The sequence below is a fragment of the Prionailurus viverrinus genome, chromosome X (assembly GCF_022837055.1).
Source record: "Prionailurus viverrinus isolate Anna chromosome X, UM_Priviv_1.0, whole genome shotgun sequence".
NCBI lineage: Eukaryota > Metazoa > Chordata > Mammalia > Carnivora > Felidae > Prionailurus > Prionailurus viverrinus.
Genome location: NC_062579.1, coordinates 63,053,547 through 63,075,592, shown reverse-complemented (window position 1 = coordinate 63,075,592; position 22,046 = coordinate 63,053,547). Strand labels below are relative to the sequence as shown.

General features: G+C 33.5%; 1 protein-coding gene across 3 annotated transcripts in view; it reads right to left on the bottom strand.

The window, feature by feature from the left end:
* Positions 1-9,513: 9,513 nt before the first annotated feature.
* LOC125157828 (uncharacterized) overlaps positions 9,514-22,046 on the bottom strand; it is a 412,592-nt gene continuing 400,059 nt past the window's right edge. For 2 of the 3 annotated variants that reach the window (XM_047844867.1, XM_047844869.1), the window contains 2 exons: positions 12,722-15,333; positions 9,514-9,868 (listed from right to left, as the gene is read on the bottom strand). In XM_047844867.1, the coding sequence (XP_047700823.1) occupies positions 9,830-9,868; positions 12,722-15,333 (2,651 nt within the window). In that variant the 3' untranslated portion in view covers positions 9,514-9,829. The remainder of the gene's footprint in view (positions 9,869-12,721; positions 15,334-22,046) is intronic. The other variant, XM_047844868.1, reaches the window with a different exon arrangement.

The window sequence follows — 22,046 nt, the reverse complement described above, 5'->3', positions numbered from 1 at the left end:
CTATCAACAATGGCCAAAGTATGGAAAAAGCCCAAATGTCCATCGATGGATGAGTGGATAAAGAAGATGTGGTATATATATACAATGGAGTATCACTCGGCAATCAAAAAGAATGAAATCTTGCCATTTGCAACTACGTGGACGGAACTGGAGGGTATTATGCTAAGCGAAATTAGTCAGTCAGAGAAAGATAAAGATAATATGACCTCACTCATATGAAGACTTCAAGACACAGAATAGATAAGCATAAGGGAAGGGAAAAATAATATAAAAACGTGGAGGGGGTCAAAACATAAGAGACTCTTAAATATGGAGAACAAATAGAGTGTTACTGGAGGGCTTTGGGAGTGGGGATGGGCTAAATGTTTATGGGGCATTAAGAAATCTCCTGAAATCACTGTTGCACTATATGCTAACTAATTTGGATGTAAATTAAAAATGTAAAAGTTAAAAAAAAGAAGCATTTCAAATCAATAACCTAAATGTGTAATTTAGGGAACTAGAGAAAGAAGAACAAACTAAAGTAAAGGTAGCAGAAAGAAGGAAATGATAAAGATTACAGCAGAGTTAGAGAAAAAAAAACTAGAGAAAAGAAAATGTATAGGAAAAAAAAACAATGTTAGTTCTTTTAAAAAGTTGACAAAATTGAAAACCCTTTAGCTAGGTTGTCTAATAAAAGAGACTCAAGTTGCTGAAATAAAAAATGAAATTTGGTGCAGTACTACAAATTCTAAATAAATAAAGATTATAAGAGAGTACTATGAACAATTGTATGCAAACAAATTGATAACCTAAATGAAATGAACAAATTCCTGGAAACCTAATATTTACCATGAATAAATCATGAAGACAGAAAATCTAAATAGATCTATAACTAGTAAGGGGATTGAATCAATAAGACTCTTCTGACCAGTTAAAACCACGGACCTAATGGCTTCACTTGTGAATTCTGCCTAACTTCTTTTTTGTTTCTCCACAATTTATTTTTTATTTTTAAAATTTTCCCTCTTTTTTAAAAATAGAATTTATTGTCAAATTGGCTCACACAAAGTGTATAAAGTGTACTCTTGGTTTTGGGGGTAGATTCAGTGGTTCATTGTTCACATACAACACCCAGTGTTCATCTACCAAACTTTTAAAGAATTAATGACAATCTTTCTCAAATGTTTCTAAAAAAATTAAAAGGAAGGAACACTTCCTGACTTATTCTGTAAGGCTAGTTTTATCCCGATGCCAAAGTCAGAAAAAAAAAATGCAAGGAAAGAAAAACATATCAATATCCCTTATGAACACTAATTCAAAAATCCTCAACAAAATAGTAGGGAACAATTCAGCAACATAGTAAGAGGATTTTACATCATGACCAAGTAAGATTTATTCTTTGAATTCAAGGATATTTCAGCATATGAAAATTGGTCAATATACTGTACCATATTAGCAGATTGATGGGAAAAATCACATGATCATCTTGTTTAATGTAGAAATCAATTGACAAAATTCAACACCCTTCTATGATAAAAATATATACTATACTGGGGATAGCAGGAAACTACATTAATATAATATAATCCATATATGAAAAAACAAGAGCAAAAATCATACTCTATGGTGAAAGACTGAAAACTTCTCTTCTAAGATCAGAAATACAGAAAGGATGCCATCTGTCAACACTTCTATTCAGCATAGTGGTGGAAGCTGCAGCCAGAGCAATTATACAAGAAAAAGAAATAAAATGCATCCAAATTGAAAAAAAAGAGGTAAAATTATCTGTTTACAGATAACATAATCTTATATATAGAAAACTTTAATGATTCCACACTCAAAAAAAAAAAAACCTCTCTGGTGCTAATAAATGATTTCAGTGATGTAGCAAGATATAAAGTAACACAAAAATCAATTGCATTTCTAGGCATTAACAATGTACAATTTAAAAAGTTACTCAAAAAAGTTCCACTTAAAATAACATGAAAAGTTAGGAATTAACTTTACCAAGGAAGTTAAATACTTGTACAGTAAAAACTACAAAACATTACTGAAAAAAATTAAAGAAGACATAAATAAACGGCAACAAAACTGTTCATAGATTGGTGGCATTAATACTGTTAAGATGTCGGGGCACCTGGGTGGCTCAGTCAGTTAAGCAACTGACTTCAGCTCGGGACATGATCTCACAGTTTGTGAGTTTGAGTCCCACATCAGGCTCTGTGCTGACAGCTGAGAGCCTGGATCCCGCTTCAGATTCTGTGTCCCCCTCTCTCTCTGTTCCTTCCCTGCTCATGCTCTCTCTCTCTCTCTGTCTCTTTCTCAGAAATAAATAAATAAATAAATAAATAAATATTAAAAAGTACTGTTAAGATATGAATACTACCCAGAGTGATACATAGATTCAGGAAATCTCTATAAAATCCCAATGATTTTATTTCCAAAACTAGAAAACCCATCCTATAATTCATCTGGTATCTCAAGGGATCCAAAATAGCTAAAATAATCTTAAAAAAGAACAAAGCTGGAGGACCCACAATTCCTGATTTCAAAACTTACTGCAAAGTTACAGGAATCAAAACAGTATGTCACTCTCATAAAGACAAACATACAGACCAATGAAAAAATTAGAGAAGCCAGAAATAAATTTTTGCATACATCGTCAAATAATTTTTGATAAGGCTGTCAAGATCATTCAATGATGAAAAACTGTCTTTTTTGAAAAAATATTTTTAATGTTTTATTTATTTAGACATAGAGAGAGGGAGACACAGAATCCAAAGCAGGCTTCAGGCTCTGAGCTGTCAGCACAGAGCCCGATGCGGGGTTCGAACTCACAAACCATGAGATCATGACCTGAGCCAAAGTCAGACGCTCAACCAACTGAGCCACCCAGGCGCCCCTTGAAAGAACTGTTTTTTCAAGAAATTGTGCTGGGAATATTGGTTATTTACATGCAAAAGAATGGAATTGGGCCTTTACCTAACACCACATATAATAATTCAAAAATGATAAAAACCTAAATGTGAGACCTAAAACTATAAAATTCTTAGAAGAAAAAAGGCAAAAGCTTCATGACATTGGTTTGGAAGTGATTTCTTGAGTATAACACTGAAAGCACAAGCAACAAAAGAAAAACCAGACAAATTAGATTTCATGAAAAAAAATTTTAAATGTGCATCAAAAGATGATGTCAACAGAATAAAAAAGCAACCAACAGAATGGGAGAAAATATTTGCAAATCATATATCTGACAAGTGATTAATATCCACAATTATATAGAGATATCCTAAAATTTAATAACAACACAAATAATGATTAAAAATGGGCAAAATATTTAAATAGACATTTCTCCAAAGAATATGTAAAAATGGCCAATAAGTTCGTGAAAGGATGTTCAAGATCACCAATCATTAAGGGAATGCAAATCAAAGCTTCATTTGGATACACCATTTCACACTCATTAGGACAGGACCCATTAAAAAAACACAAAAAAACATAACAGAAGATAACGTGTATTGCCCAGGATGTGGAGACATTGAAACTCTTGTGCACTATTGGTGGGAATGTAAATTGGTACAGCTGCTGTGGAAAGCAATAAAGCAGTTCCACACACATACAAAAATGGAATTACCATATGATGAAGCAATTACACTTCTGGGTATATGCTCAAAAGACTTGAAAGCAGAGTCTAGAAGAGATATAGTACTTCCATGTTTGTTAACAGAATTATGTCATTAAATCTAAAACATGGAAGCAACACAAGTGTCCATTGTTGGATGAATGGATAAGCGAAATTTGGTATAAATACACAGTGGAGGGGCGCCTGGGTGGCGCAGTCGGTTAAGCGTCCGACTTCAGCCAGGTCACGATCTCGCGGTCCGTGAGTTCGAGCCCCGCGTCAGGCTCTGGGCTGATGGCTCGGAGCCTGGAGCCTGTTTCCGATTCTGTGTCTCCCTCTCTCTCTGCCCCTCCCCCGTTCATGCTCTATCTCTCTCTGTCCCAAAAATAAATAAACGTTGAAAAAAAAATTTAAATACACAGTGGAATATTATTGGCCTTAGAAAGGAAGAAAATTCTGACATATATAGTACAACATAGATGAACCTTAAGGATATTATGCTAAGTGAAAGAAGCCAGTCACAGAAAGACAAATACTGTATCATTCCACTATATGGGGTACTTAGAGTAGTCCAAACCACATTGACAGATAATAGAATGGTGGTTTACATGGGCTGTGGAAGGGGGTGGATTTTAAGTTATTGTTTAAAGTATATATAGTTTCAATTTTACAAGATAAAGAGATTTATAAAGGTGGATGGTGATGATGGCTGGATAACATTATGATTATATTTAACAGCACTAAACTGTACACTTAAAATTGGTTAAGATGGTAAATTTTATGTTAGGTGCATTTCACCACAATAAAAAAATTAGGTGAAAAAAGGAAATTTATTTTTTAGGTAATTTATATCTATGCAGATAAAGCAGTAATCTACAAAAATTAATTACGTATATAGTAGTTGTTTTATGTAAACATTTAAATTGTTACTTTCTTCTTGAGGGTTTTCATCTTTAGCATAAAGGAACACAATATTGATTCTAGCATTAAATAGAATTTGTTACAAGCATTTTTTTTTCTGAGCCATGGGTTACTTTCTGGAAATCATCACTGCCATACAAATATAAGTGTTCCAGTTCCAAGTTCTTGGAACTTGTATCGTCTTGTATTTGTAGCTTGAACAACATATATTGTCTTTTGAAACTTTGTTTCCGTATTTTCATATACAATGAAGCTACTATTACATGTGAGGATCACTCTAAAGGGTAATTGTTAAGATCAAATATTTTGATAATGATTCATGCAATTGCTAACCCTACATATAAATGCAATGTCAATAAACATGGTTTTTCCCCTTCTTCTACATCTGGGGTATATTAAAGGTCAGGGCTTATTTTAGATGAATTTTGAACATCAGCACCTAATTGTTACTCAGGAATCTCAATCTTAATTTGTCACAAACTGGTATCACTGCCACCACCTCATGTCCATTCTCCTTCTTTATATTTCAACTTGCTTAGTGGCACCATCATCTTCCCAAATCAGAAAGCTGGGAGTTGAACTAAGCTTTTACTACTTCCTTTCTTCCCACATCAAATAATCCAGTATTCCAGCCATTTTTGTCTTAATAGCTTTCAAATGTATATTCTCTTCTTCATTCTTACTACTTACTGTTTTATTTCAAGCTCTTTGGAATTAGATTCTGGACCACCATAACTGTGTCTTAACAGATGTTCTATCCTTCTTTTTCCCTGTCCCTTCTCCTTAAACCCATCCTCCACACCACCACCAGAGTTATTTCTCTAAAGTGCAGTAACATTGCTACCATGCTTAAAACTTTTTAAAGGTTACCCATTACCTCTGGGATGAGGTCTAAATTTTCTAATATGGCAAACAATTTTCTTGCTTACTTTTTAAAAAATGTTTTTTTAAAAATGTTTTTATTTTTTGGAGAGAGGGACACAGAAAGAGGGAGACTGAGGATCTGAAGCAGGCACCGCGCTATTAGTGCAGAGCCCCATGTGAGGCTCAAATTCACAAACTGCGACATCATAACCTAAGCCAGTCTGACGCTTAACTGACTGAGCCACCCAGGCACCTCTCTTGCTTGTTTTTCCAATCTAACTTTTCATCAGCACATCACACCAGGTATTATACGCATACCAAACTATGGGTGGTTTCCCCAAATGTGCAATGATCTTTCTCAGCTGACTTTAAGAATAGAAACTTGAAAATAGAAGGAGCAATATTTATGGATGAGATAGATTTTGAGTTGAGGGAAGGTACCAAAAAGAATATGATGCCTATATATACAAGTAAGTCAATGTAGGGGAAAAGTCGGGAGATTCAACTCGGAGCAGAGGGTTGAATTTCAATAATAAAAATGAGGCATACGGAGAGAGTGGAGGTCTTATAAAAATTTTTGGCAGGTCATCAGGCTTGATTGCCTGTGTGTCCTGTAGTCCTCAAAGTGTATCTGGTGTTAATTCGTCACAAAAAGTGGTTTTTTTTTTGTTTTGTTTTGTTTTGTTTTTGTTTTGTTTTTGTTTTTGTTTTTTTTTGTTTTTTTTTTTTAGTAAACCTGGCAACCCAGCCCTTGTTTCTAACTGTAAAGGAAAGAAATGTAGGCTTCTTTTAGTTAATTCACTATATTTTCAGCTTTTTTCCATGAGCTATAAAAAATCTGTAACATTTTTTGAGTTGCTTTACGGCAGCTCCAGAGACAGCTTTATTGCATCCAATTCATTCATATCTAAAACTTCTTGGTAAATGACATATGTTATCAATTTTTCTAGTTTAGCAAGGTTAAATGGGATAAATTGTAAGTTAAGACTCCAAGATACTGATGAGTCTCAACTATTTTAATTATGTGCACCACATTCATAAAACAATAACAATAATAAACATTAACAATAAAATAACAATTGATTATGGCTGATATCAAATCTAGATTGGACATCACAATATTAAAAACATCTGTCATGAGATTTACTAAAAGTTAAGATCATCTTCTGGAGACAGAGACTTATACAAAAGATGAAGAGAATTTATGGATGGAAAATCTAACTGCACTTTTGAATTGTTAACAATACAAAATAATTTTTATATAGTGGCTAGAAAGGAAAACAATGTGTCTTTTTTCTTATTTCAGAATCTGCCAGAAGCAAATAGGATGAATGGGGTGATTGTCACATGGTATTTTGCAGCAACATTGTTGCCCCATGGACATGCAATGAGGAAGGGATAAAATAATAAACATATAATAAACATTGCTCAGGGATTGCTGCAATTTTTGAAGTTATTTGCTCATATCCTCAAACCTTCTTGGCTGTGCTTTTGTCCTTTCCATTTCAAGGTATTCTTTTCACTAATCAAGGGTCAAGGTTTTATCTGCTACCTGTCTGGAGGTTGAGCTGCAACAATAGGATAAAAAGAAACTTGGGAGTTAAAAGTTGTAATGAAAGAAAAAAAATTTTATCAGAATAATTTTCATTATTTAATATAAAATATTAGATATCATGACCCTTGAAAGCTACAGACCCATGCCCAAAAAATTACTTTGATTATCTAATAATCACAACTATAAGACTGTAACCTGGGTTTCTGATAACATTAGGTTAACACAATATTTACTACGCTTGACACCCTTAATTACATGTTATTTTCAATATATAAAATTAACTCTAAATTTTTCATTATAGACTCTGATTCTTTTTTCACTTTGTAGTTGTGTGATCATAAAAAGGCTACTTTACTACATAATGTAGTCCTCATTTGTAAAATAAGAATAAAGAAAACGATGTAATTTCATCAGGTTGTTTGAGAGGGTTAAATGAACTATTACATGTAAAACTCAAGAATGCATGTCAGACAGTAAGTGCTATTAAATGTTGGTTATGAAGTGGCTGCCTGAAGACTTGCATTGAAGTTTATGTATTTTTATGTATTTTCTAATTTCAACATTGATGTCTTTGTTATGTAACATGTTCTATTTCTAAAATATATTCAAGACTAGTAGAAAGCCATGGAAATATACTGAGAACTGATTTTTTTGGCACTTTTGCTTTAAACTCTCAAAATTAGCAATCTTATTCTGATTCAGAGCCTTTTGCAACTATCTATAAATGGTCATATCAAGGCCTAGGATAAAATTTTGTTTGTCTCATTATCTATCACTGTGTAGTCATGTAAGATGAACTATGCTTCTTGGCTGTGAACAGTGTCCATTTGTGGTATAATATTTATGTGATGAAATAAGATAGTGCTGGTGCTTGTTTCTTCTATTGTTTCTACTTCATTTACAACTTGATCGGTCATTCTTTTATTCAGGGAGTACCAAGATAGTAAGTGTGAACAAACAGATTGTTCCCAACCTCTTATAAAAAGTATTATTTGTAATAAAAATGATATTCTTACTAAAATCACTGTAGAAATTCAGATGGCTGTGGTTCTCAAAGTGACACAAAAGCAGAACAAATTATCAATGGTGTGTATGTGTGTGTGTGTGCGTGCATGTGTGTGTATTTGTATAGGTTCTTTGTAACAGGGTAAAAATGAGGTGGTAGTGGATATATTAGGAGACTCACTTTCAAGAATCAGCAATCAGGAAGTACACTTTGAACAGCTTGACAGCTTTGTTACTTTCTGAATGGAGTTAGTAGATCAGGGTGTTAAAGTAACCTCAGAACAGGAAAAACAGAAACTGGTGGTGAACAAGTGAGCGTTTGTTAATGTAGCATGCTTATATTCTTGGTATTTGAAACTTTAAAAAGTCTGTAATTGTCTCTCTCTCTCTTTCTGTTTGTGTGTGTGTGTGTGTGTGTGTGTGTGTGTGTGTGTGATGAGATAGGGACAGGTCAGGATATACAAAGGATGGTATAGAAGAAAAATATTTTTTCAAATGGACTTGGACTAGCTAGAACACATTGGGATTCAATGATATGGTAAAAAAAACAAAGATTACTGCAATCATGTTTATTATTCCACAATATCCCTCTTTCTCCATATGACATTATTTCCTTTGTCTTTACCTCAAATATAATCCCCTCTTGCTACTACCTTCTTATCAACATTCTTCATTTTACTAAGGGACTCTATTACAATGGGTCAACAGTTTATATCCCATAAACATTCCACTTAATGAATCAAGGTATCTTTAGAAGTGGATTGGTTGACATGACTCATGAGAGACAAAAACTGAAATTTCATACTTTGCTTATTTAATCATTTCACATTTATTGTCTTTGATACCCAATACATCCAAACTCAGACTTAAAAACTTTGGAAAATGTAGTTTATTAATTGTCCCTCAAGTAGAAGATGAAATAAATTCAGACACAGCTGCCTCAGTTTTGTTTCCAAACCTGGAAAACATGGCATATTGCACAGACCCTGCAGCTGTTGAATGCACCACATCTACACTGGTGTCACTGTAGCAAACATTTGTGATATTTGAAAATCTAGTGAAATCTTTTTGAGAATAAAATGTCTCTTTAGTCAATTATTTAAAATTTATGATGTTGAGTGATAGTCTTAAAGTTCTCCTAAGTTTGTCTATACCAATTTTTGGACTCAAGTTGATGTTGTCTGTTTTTCTTTATCTCCTCAGATAAGATTCATCATTAATCCTGTGGTTAAATTTGAGGAGGCTAGGCCAAAGACTTGTGAGGCATCAGGAAAAATATATAACTTTGAAATTCCTACAGAAAGAAGGTCATTGGCACAGATTTTCGGTAATGGTGGCAGTAATAAAGTGCACTTTACTTTGAACTTGGGATAACTGGTTTTGCTTTGGACTGCTCACTTGGGTCATTATATATTTGTGGTTGGGTCATAGAACTATACATGGTGCAGATAAAGGGAGAAGGCTGGATTCAATCTAAGACTTTGATCTTTTAACAAACCAACAATTGTTTTTTTCCCAAACTATTCAGAGAACAATGAGAAGAACACATGGTTGGCAGGAGGAACACTTTTATTTTCTTGATATTATTTATCCAGTTACATTCAATTTGAGATCTTTTACTAATTCATTTCAAAAAGAGATGCCAACTTAGTTCACCATATTTTGATTAAACACTTTCAGGACCCTATCTTATCTAACAAGGAATCCAGCAATAGGATACCTGGGAAACACTTTAGTATTATGAAGAAATGATCAAATTGATGTATAAAGGAGTGAATTTATGGAAAGTTTTGGTGCACAGATGACCTCAGTAAAGAAATTCAGCAATTAAAAGACCTTGAGCAAGTTGACAGTATATTTGGATAGGAGATGGTTTGTTGTTATTTTAGATTGAAAATCCCCAGAAAGCTTGTCTCCCACTGTAACAAAACACAAAATATCACTTTTTTAAAAGCTAGAAATAGAAAAACTGTTTATCTGTATGCAAACATACTTAATTAAGAAGCTACAAGGCAGGGCATTGCTTTGATTATCTGTAGTATATTGGTACAATATACATAAATATGCCTAAAGGTTAGGTTTAAACAAGATTTACTTCAATGAATATTAGGCAGAAGAATTAAACCTCTTTATGTATCTTAATGGCTCTATGATCAGAAAGGAAATGATACACTTGCATGGACCATTTTGAAATTAAAATATGAAAACTTCTGGCCACTTCAGTTAATCCATTTGATAACATTATACTATGAATTTAGCCTCTCCTGAACCAAGACTTACCTGTAGACTTCCTCAAATATTCAAGATATTTATAAACAAAAGACTTAATTTTGAGACAATTACTAGAAATACCAATTTAAGAGAACTTTGGTACAAAAAGCATAACACATTTGACATGCTCAGACATCTGTCACTAAGAAGACTTGTATACCTCTGTATTTAAAACACTCTGGTTATAGTAGACTATACTATATGAAAAATTTCTTCCATATCACTACTGAATCATTTTTTTTTATTTTTTTAAAGTATATAATACATCAGAGATTACCACTTCTTTTATGACCCCAATGCAATTTTTATTAAGTACATTGGATGCTGTCAAGAACTTCAACTAATTAAACGCTTGCATGATTTTTTATAAATAAAATCTATTTTAAAAGTTTAAGATAGGGTATTACTCTTATCTATTTTATATGGAATCATATTGTTTCTTCAGAATTGTAAATAATTTCTAGATAACTTATTAAATGATACTAGGATTTTAATAACATGGTTCTAAAACCACTATCCATGGAAGTCAATGTTAACTCTCACAAAAAGGAAGATAGTTTCAAGAGTTGTGACCTTGTTTGGTTATTTCTGAAAAGTTCAACACAGTATAATAATTAATGCACACATATTTCCAACTATTTTAATACATTGGTGACATGTGATCTGAACAATGAAAATGTTTTCTAAACATTCTTGAAACTCAGTGAGATGCCATTTTATTTGTCTTGACATAGTTTATATTCTCCAATAGCCACTTGTTTTCCCATTAAGGTAGAAAATGTTAAAAGCACTTTAAAGGGCACTATGTTTTTTACTTTGCATATTTTTTGAGCCTTCTACACTGCTTAATTATTAAGTGCCTATTGAAATAATGAATGAAGATGGTACAAATGGCTTGACTATATATTCTTATGTTAAGTTGGTTGTTTGATTCATTTATGGTTAGTAGAAAAGTTTTATAGCTTTTAAAATGAGTTTCTCTCACTTCTTAATTTGTTTTAATGGGGAACATACCTCCATTATCCTCATTGTAGTTGTTTGTGATGGAGATATAGAAAAGGATGTGATAAACCAGGAAAATGTGGAAATACAAAGGCTCTGAGGGAAGAATTCTCTGTGTACATCCTTTATTTGAAAAACATGATTATTTTTTGGGGAGAGGGAAATGCCTTACTTTGAAGATAATTTTCATTTAAAATTAACATGATATGTTTCACATACCCATACTTAGGAAACAATTCTTATATACTAGGATTCAAACTGCAAAGTGTTCCTTAACTAGTAAACTAGAACTTATCATAACCATATTTTCACTAATCCAAAAACATCAAAGCCATAAAATAAACATACTTCAAAAGTTTTCATACTACTATAAAAGTTCATTTGTATAAAACAACTAGGAAAAGTATCTCTTTTTTCTGGTGTTGAAGCTTGTATCTTAACAATATTATTTTTGTTACTTATTGGACATTACCCTTAAATTTATATAAGGTGGAGTAATACAACTATACTAGGTATTTACAACTGTTTCCAGAGAGGTGGTTCTCTTGGAAAAATCACAAAATTGTTCTCTATTAAAGTAAAAGCACTAGAGAGATACCAATTTTGTACTTTCACTTGGCTATAAGAATATATGTTTTATTTTAAAATGTACATTTATATTCAATTACACATCTATTAGAAAACAAAGTAATTTTTTTCAAGTTGTACATTTAGGCACACAGACCTACAATCCAAATTAAATGTATTTGTTTACGGTGTCTAATAAGACTAAAATTCAATTATATACCAACTTAATTATGTCTCAATGACAGTATGTTGGTATAGCTTCATCAGAATGAATATTAGTTGATGGTATCAAAAATAGTTTTGCAAACATATAGCAATCTTAGTTTGTGCATACAATTCAGAGTTCTAGAAGAAATATTTGATAAAGATTAAAAATATAATGTTACTTATTTTCAGGAGAAATAAGATAAAGCAAATTTTAAGTCAAAAGTAGAAAAAGTTTAGGGTTCTTTGCTTCTTAATATGTGAAAAAACTTAGTAAAATTATATTTATTTAAATCATAAATTAGAATATAATACTTTTGCCAGCTTCCTTATAAAATGGGAATTTTGGAGATAGTAGTTTCAAATGTCTTGATTTATGGTATTTAAGATTCATTTAACTTTACTCTTTATGCAAATAGAGGGATGAAACCAATACTTGGCTATTTGTAACCTTGATGGAGGTAGTATATGAGCCAGCCACAGTGCAATCAAAGCCATGTTTCTATTTACCAGTTGTATAGCACATGTATCTTTCAAATGGAAAACCATGTTTCTGGCTACAGGAGTCAAAAAATAAGTAATACTGGACATCTTTTCTCCTCTCTTCCATGGCTTACATATTCAAGTAAATTTTAAAAAGGAATTCTCTTGGTCCTGTTCAGTGACCTAACACTCTGAATTGTAGGAAATGGAGAAGAAAATCAAAGTCTACATTTATATAAACTTACCTTAAAAAATAGATTCACAGCCCCTGATGATACAGCAAACTTCACAACATCTGGTGGTTCAGCTTCTACTATAATGTCAAAAATAGGGAGTGGAATACTTGAATTGGAGTGAAAGTTTAAATCGGCAGGATACTTGACACCAATTGGATTCTGGATCTTTGATAAATCTTTTAAAAAGCCAACTTCCTTGGCATCAAGGACATCCTTGGACTTAGTGGTATGATTAAAGCTAGAAGAATCCATGGAGCCAGAAGAGTCCTTGAGGCAGGCACCAAATTTGTGGCTTTCAACAACTGTATAATTTATACCAAGCTTAGATGAATCAGAAAATTCAGAGGTGATCAAACTTTCAGGAGTGGAAGTATAGTTTGTGCCAGCAGCAAAAGTGGGGGAGTTAGCATAAACAATATTAGGAATGGAGGAACTGGTACCAATTTCTAATTCAGGCTCAGACAGATTATTAATATTGCTTATACTGGTGGAATTATGAACATCATGAGTATTTGTGGCATCATAGTTGGAGTTGGTGACAAAGTTGGATTCAAAGGCATGAATCAATCTAAGGTCATGGTTAATGCCTGAGGCACAGTTGGTGCCAGCAGTATAGCTAGGGCTAACAGCACCACTACAACTAGTTGTATTGCTAGTGTCAATGACATTGGCAGTAGTAGTTGTAGAGCTGTGTCTGGCAGCATAACTGTTTTTGGCAATATAGTTGGGGTTGACTAGAGGGCTAGAACCTACTGCATGGGTAAATCTTGAGACACAGTCATGGTCTGAGTCATAGTTTGGGACAGCTGCATAGTTGTGTCCAGCAGCAATGGTGGGTTTTGCATCATACGTGGAGTCAGCATCCTTGTTAGAACTAATAGCACTATTGTGGCTTATAGCACTACTAGGCCTGACATTATAGTTAGATCCAGGGTCAATTTTAAGGCCAGAGCCATTGTCATTGGGGCCAGGGCTATTGTTGTTCAGGCCAGGACCATTGATTTTGAGGCGGGAGTCATTGTTGCTGGAGTCAAGGCTGTTGGGACATGATACGATATTTTGGGGGTCAGGGGCATTGTTTTGGAGGCCAGATATATTGATTTTAGAGCCATGTCTATTGTTGGGGCTAGTACCATTGTTAGGGCAAATGTCATTGCCTGATCCAGTGGCATTGTTAGTGCCAGAACCATTATTGGAACAAGAAGTGTAGTTCAGGCCAGTTCCATTCTGCAGCACAGAGGTAGAGTTTGTACTAGTGCCATTTCTGGAGTTAACAGTACAGTCCTGATCAACACAATTGTCTAGGCCAGGGGTATTGTCTGAATTAATGGTATGTTTTCCCCCATCAGAATCAGTGCTGTATTTGGAATTAGCATCATTTTTAGTGGCATCATCAATATTAGAGTCAGGTTCATTGTGGGAGTCAGTTCCATTGTTAGAGTCACCATCACCATTGGAATCAGCTCCACTTGTAGGGTCAGCATCACCACCAGGATCAGATCCACTGTTTGTGTCTGCATTATGTTCAGCATTGCTATCTTTGGAATTACTGTCATCAGGGTCAGACTTATCTTTGGGATCTTTCTTATCTTTGGTGTTGTTTTCATCCTCAGAGTCTATTTCCTTTTCAGAATCTTTTTCATCTTCAGAGTCTGTCTCATCTTCATGTTCTGTCTCATATTTGAGAAGAGGCTCGTCATTGGCACTGGCCTTATCTTTGAGGCTTCTAGCAGTAATCAGTTTAGTATCATTGTCAGGTTTGGCCTCATTTTCAAGTTTAGCAGTAAGGTTAAACATGCCCTCATTTTCAAGGCCAGGAACATTGCTGGTGTTAACATTGTCTGGGCCAAGTGTACTATGGGAGCTCACAGTATTTTGAGGATTCATGGGAAAGGTATGGGTAGCAGTAGAGCCTATGTGATTTTGGACAGCTGAGCAACTTTCACAATGTAAATAAGAACTTGAGCCCAAGGAATATTTAGAATCTTCCCGGTGTAAAGGACAGCAAAAGCCCACAGAATGCTTAGGATCCAGGGATCGAGATAAAGGGCTATTCCAAGAAGTCTTGTGATATCTAATAGATTTGAGGTTCAGAGAATATTTAGAATCCAAGGGAATTTGGAGATGTAAAGAAGAATCAGGGTCTGAATCATCATCAGAGTTTACAAGACATTTATGAAAAGGAGAATTACCGATTTCCACAAAACATTTGGAACATATAGGAGCCCCAGTGTCTAAAGAATATGTGTTATTTCTGTGAGTCTTGGGGTGTACAGCATACTGAGGGGTCATGGACATAGGGTGGCAGAGAAGTGCTGAGACTTTGGAGGTATAATCCTCAGCATTTAGAAGATTAAGAGGATTCATTTGAGACTGGGAACTCTGAAAATTTTGTGGGAATTGATAGTCCTTGCAACAACTTTTACAGACAGAAATTTTGTGCCTTCTGTTTCTGTGATACTTGTTATCTGTGAATGTGTTTGGGTCTGAAAGGCTCTGGCTGTGCTCTTCCTTTAGCTTTTGCTGTGACTTTCGATTGTCAATGAGAGTTGGAGACACTTCTTTAAATCTCACAATCTTGTCATCACTCAGATATCTTACAAATTGAATTCTGGAAACTGCTAGGAAGAGAATAAAACATGAGCAAAAATAACAAATAAATAATAAAGTTTTACCTTGACATTCACATTACAACACAAATATGTGCAAAGAAAAAATGCCATTTTATTCAATAGATTATTGTTAACTGGTATTTCAAAAGGAGGCCATGATCCTAAATTTTCTGCTCAAGTAGGTGTCATCTTGAGCTTATTAATAAATTAAAAAATGAAAGATTTTATCTTATATTTCTTATTAACAAATAAAAAATGAAAAAAAAATTCATCTTATATTTCTATACTGCTCAGATTCAGAGAGCTTATTTTTAAGGAGATAACTCATTTAACAGGAATTCATTGGCACAATGTGTCCAAAATAAAACTGACTTTAGAAAGTTTGGTTACCACAGATCTGCATTATCTTTTTCATTTTGCTTCCAGAAATACTAGCTATTTATTATTTACTGGAATATAATCCCTGTAATTTATACCATCTCCATGCTTGGAGACAAAAATTTTCTTTGGCTTGATATGTATGTCAAAATTTTTTTGTATGTGCAAATTTTTCTGATATTATCAAGGATAAATTTCTGTAGCTATCATGAACTCATTGGAACATGATTCTGAAAATATAGACATTTACCAATAAAACTGAACTAAAAAATTCAGTAAATGTCATTGTTTTCTAGGTAAATGGGCAAGAAAAAAATAAAAAGCAACAAAAGAAGACCTCCTTCTACCATTTCCTCAAGGTCTTAAAGACATTTTTGTTATGTTTTGGCACTAAACATAAAATCATACTTGGGAAAGTGTCAAAAAATGTTGGGTGGTAGTTTCCACTTAGAAATTGATAGTGACTTTTTACAGAGAAGAAGATATGTCTTTTCATAAACTTTCCTTTAATGGCATATAGAATCCTTAAGATAAATTTTTAATTGCATACTCTTTAGGCATTTATAAAAGAGACAACTTAAATTAGATACATTCTGAAAAGTATTCAATAGTGTATACTACATATGACAGTATCTACAATGAAACTTTTTTTTTACTGTATAACCCTCACAGATTTATTTCTAAGAAAAGGAGCTCATATTCTTGTAAATACATGAAGTCATTATGTTGCTTTTGATAACATGATAGCATTCACTGGTGCTCATGTAATGCAAAACACATGAGATGTTGATAGTATTTGTATGTTTTATAGTAAATACTAGAAGCACAACTACAGATTTTCTATCCCAAGCAATGTATAAACAAATATTGAAGGAAAGTGGTATTAATGTCTGGTATTCAACAGCACGTATTATATATTTTACTCATACACTGCTATTATTATAAATTAGTGACAGGGGTTTAGAGCCTGACAGAAACAAAAAAGTGATGTAACTTTGCTATTTGTAGTACTTATTCATATTCAAGATAATAGTCAAATATACTAAAACAATTATAAACAATATGGCTGTAAAACAAATTGGAAGTATATGGGTATTCAAGGTATACAAGGTTCTTAAACTGGATGAGAAAAGAAAACTGAAAAATGTCATATCAAATATGAGAGTTATATCACTAAATTGATATCTTAAACTATCTTAAAACTAATATCTTAAAACTAAGAGTGAGATGCATATCTGACAGCAGTACTCAGGCTGCTCTATAGAGATAGAGAACTTAAATTATAATCAAGAAAGTATCTCTCATTTAAAGCCTGAAGATGTATTTCTGACTTCCAAAAGCCAAAGGATATGTTCATATGCATAAGAAAAATAAAAATCAACTTATTTATACATGATTAACTGTACTTGCAGAGTTTGGTGTGGCTACAGCACAGAATGCATTGGGTGTATAGTGGAGATCTCAATCAGAAGTACTCTTTTTATGCCTTTTAAAGGAGGAGATAGAAATGAATAAATGACAACATAGTAGACTCTTAATGACATTATCAGAGAATAATAGTGGTTTTTATGTGATTTAGAGGACTCAATATTATGTGTGTAAGAAAGATCGCTGGTTTTCAAACAGCCTGTGTTTGAGAATTTGGTTCTATCATGTGTTAGTGATATGATTTGGGCAAGTTATACAAAATTCAAAAGCCATCGTTTCTTCAGCCTAAAACAATTATAATTATATCTACCTTTTAAAGCTGTTGTATGGGTTAGATGATTACTCTATAAATGTTAGGTATTTCTATTCTCTCAAGATACAAAAATATAATATTGTGGAGATTGTTGTACTAGTTTTTCCTCTTGTGAATCTTATATACCTAATGACTAGTAGCCAATTTTGAACTATTATGTTAATTTTCTAATATTCTGAAAGTTGGGAAGAATAGTTATAAGGACTAAATTTTAGGCATTTTAAATTTATATACAGAATTACAGTACTATTGTTCCAAGAAGTCCAATAGCTATATTTCCCACACTGTTTCATAGAGTGAAAATAAAGCTGATTCATCATAAAATGTTGTTACTAAAAAAGGTATTTATTTAAATATAATTAAAGAAATAGTTATCAAAACAAACTATAGACACAGCAAGATTATGACAAGTGCAAATTCCTACAAATTGACAATTATTATTACTATAATTGTGATAGCTTGAATGATATGTAATTGATACTCATGTCATTAACTTTGAAAAAAGACTTGATATTCAAATGAAAGGAGACAACTGTATTTGATTTTATCTTATTTTATTTTACTTTATTTTATTTTATTTTGTAAAAGAATAGAAAAATATTTATTGACCACTGTTTACCAGTATTTACAATAAAGTAAACAATATATACAGTTGGAGAACGTTCTGATTACTACAAAGTTTTTTTTTCTGGTTTCTGCTGAACCAGTAACTCAAATACTGAGAAGATTGAACCTACATGTAAGGAAGGAGGTGAGGTAAAGAATAAAAATGCAGGTCAAGAATTTAGATTACAGAAGTTTGTTTACCCATTTATTCCAGCAGGTCTTAAATTGCCAACATCTCTAACCATCTGGTTATTATTAGGTTTCCATAAATGAAGTCTTAGATATTTCATGAATCATGACCTTTTAGTCAATATAGCACAGGGATTTCAACTTCTTGAAAAGGAATGGTGTGCTAAGAGGAACATTTAATGTCCATTTAAGTTTTGTTTACCTAAATAAAACACACCAGGACTTGATTAGTTTTCTCATTTGGGTGGGGAGGTTGTTGGTAGTGATAACATTTTCCTTTCAAGGATCTTGCAAATAAACTTGTATTTAAATGACTATAGATCTGGATATGGATACTAATATGGCTGCTTTTAAACTGTCCAATTTAAATTGTTTACATTATATTTAAGTTGTCCAATTAGTTACAAAACTTGAAAGGTTAAAGCTTCAGGAATTTTCAATTTAACTTTAAGTGATTTATTTCTAAAGTTTCTGAAAATGCTGCTATTCCAGAAACATGGGCTTATCCATGGTTAAGTGCTGTTTTTGTTTTAGTGAATGTTAAAAAAAAAGAAAGAAGGAAAGAAAAGAAAACCTCTACGTATATATTTTTACACACACACACACACACACACACACACAGAGACGCCTAAAAAACCAAAAAAAATCAGAATGGTCCTTAGGTGTATAGGAGTTAAACACAAATTCTGATTGAATAACATCTATGAATATTTCTCCCAGTATTTAGAAAAACTGTTCTCGAATGCAGGGGAATAATATACCATGGTCTCAAATACTATTTTCTGATAAAGTAATTACAGAAAGCCTTTACTTGTTCAAAGTAACTAGTAGATGAAAAAACAAAAACAAAAACAAAAAACCCGAACAACTTCCCCAATACTACTTGAAAATAAAACTTGATTTTTATTAGAATGTTATCTATTCACACTAATAAATTAAAATCAAGACCCACAGAACCACAAGCAATCACTGAACTTCACTTTGGGACCAGAATGTCAAGTTAGTCTCTCATCATAAAAAGCAATAATAATTTTTAAAATTTTATTTATTTATTTATTTATTTATTTATTTATGTTTACAGGTGTGTTTATTTTCTTTAACATTTTTTATTTTTTAAATATGAAAATTTTTGTCAAATTTGTTTCCATACAACACCCAGTGCTCATCCCAAAAGGTACTCTCCTCAATGCCCATCTCTCGCCCTCCCCTCCCTCCCACCCCCATCAACCCTCAGTTTATTCTCAGTGTTTAAGAGTCTCTTATAGTTTGGCTGTCTCCCTCTCTAACTTTTTTCTTTCCTCCCCTCCCCCATGGTCTTCTGTTAAGTTTCTGAGGGTCCACAAAAAGGTGAAAACATATGGTATCTGTCTTACTCTGTATGACTTGTTTCACGTAGCAGAACACTCTCCAGTTCCATCCACGTTGCTACAAAAGGCCATATTTCATTCATTCTCATTGCCAAGTAGTATTCCATTGTGTATATAAACCACAATTTCTTTATCCATTCATCAGTTGATGGACATATAGGCTCTTTCCATAATTTGGCTATTGTTGAAAGTGCTGCTATAAACATTGGGGTACAAGTGCCCCTATGCATCAGCATTCTTGTATCCCTTGGGTAAATTCCTAGCAGTGCTATTGCTGGGTCATAGGGGAGATCTATTTTTAATTTTTTGAGGAACCTCCACACTGTTTTCCAGAGTGGCTGCACGAGTTTGCATTCCCAGCAGCAGTGCAAGAGGGTTCCCATTTCTCCACATCCTCTCCAGCATCTATAGTCTCCTTATTTGTTCATTTTAGCCACTCTGACTGGCGTGAGGTAATATCTGAGTGTGGTTTTGATTTGTATTTCCCTGATGAGGAGTGATGTTGAGCATCTTTTCATGTGTCTGTTGGCCATCTGGATGTCTTCTTTAGAGAAGTGTCTACTCATGTTTTCTGCCCATTTCTTCACTGGATTATTTGTTTTTCAGGTGTGGAGTTTGGTGAGTTCTTTAAAGATTTTAGATACTAGCCCTCTATCCAATATGTCATTTGGAAATATCTTTTCCCATTCCGTTGGTTGCCTTTTAGTTTTGTTGATTGTTACCTTTGCAGTGCAGAAGCATTTTATCTTCATGAGGCCCCAAGTGATCATTTTTGCTTTGGAAATGAGTCAAGTAAGAAATTGCTTCGACTGAGGTCAGAGAGGTTTTTTCCTGCTTTCTCCTCTAGGTTTTTGATGGTTTCCTGTCTCACATTCAGGTCCTTCATCCATTTGGAGTTTATATTTGTGAATGGTGTAAGAAAGTGATCTAGTTTCATTCTTCTGCATGTTGCTATCCAGTTCTCCCAGCACCATTTGTTAAAGAGACTGTCTTTTTTTCCATTGGATATTCTTCCCTGCTTTGTCAAAGATTAGTTGGCCATACTTTTGTGGGTCCAATTCTGGAGTCTCTATTCTATTCCATTGGTCTATGTGTCTGTTTTTGTGCCAATACTATGCTGTCTTGATGATTACAGCTTTGTAGTAGAGGCTAAAGTCTGGGATTGTGATGCATCCCACTTTGGTCTTCTTCTTCAATATTACTTTGGCTATTCTGGGTCTTTTTTGGTTCCATACAAATTTTAGGATTATTTTTTTTCTGGTTTGAGACGAATGCCAGTGAAATTTTGATTTGTATTGCATTGAATGTGTAGATTGCTTTGGGTAGTATTGACATTTTAACAATGTTTATTCTTCCAATCCATGAGCACGGAATGTTTTTCCATTTCTTTATGTCTTTTTCAATTTCTTTCATAAGCTTTTTATAGTTTTCAGTATACAGATCTTTTACATCTTTGGTTAGGTTGATTACTTGGTATTTTATGATTCTTGGTGCAATTGTGAATGGGATCGGTTTCTTTGTCTTTCTGTTGCTTCATTGTTAGTGTATAAGAATGCGACTGATTTCTGTACATTGATTTCGTATCCTGTGACTTTCCTGAATTCATGTATCAGTTCTAGCAGACTTTTGGTGGAGTCTATCAGGTTTTCCATGTATAATATCATGTCATCTGCAAAAAGCGAAAGCTTGACTTTGTCTTTCCCGATTTTGATGTCTTTGATTTCATTTTGTTGTCTGCTGATTCTAGAACTTCCAACATCATGTCAAACAACAGTGGTGACAGTGGACATCCCTGTCATGTTCCTGATCTCAGGGGAGAAGCTCTCAGCTTTTCTCTATTGAGGATGATATTAGCTGTGGGCTTTTCATAAATGGCCCCTATGTTTAAGTATGTTCCTTCTATCCCGACATTCTCGAGGGTTTTTATTAAGAAAGGATTTGAATTTTGTCAAATGCTTTCTCTGCCTCGATTGACAGGATCAAATGGTTTTTTTCTTTTATTTTCTTTATTAATGTGATGTATCACATTGATTGATTTGCGAATGGTGAACTAGCCCTGCAGCCAAGGAATGAAGCCCACTCTATCATGGTGAATAAGTCTTTTTACATGCTGTTGAATTGGATTTACTAGTATCTTATTATGAATTTTTGCATCCATATTCATCAGGGATATTGGCCTGTAGTTGTCTTTTTTTACTGGGTCTCTGTGTGGTTTAGGAATCAAAATAATGCTAGCTTCATAGAATGAGTCTGGAAGTTTTCCTTCCTTTTCTATTTTTTGAAACAGCTTGAGAAGGATAGATATTATCTCTGCTTTAAATGTCTGGTAGAATTCCCATGGAAGACATCTGGTCCTGGGCCTTTTTGCGGGGTGGAGATTCTTTTTTATTTAAAATTTTTTTAACGTTTATTTATTTTTGAGACAGAGAGAGACAGAGCAT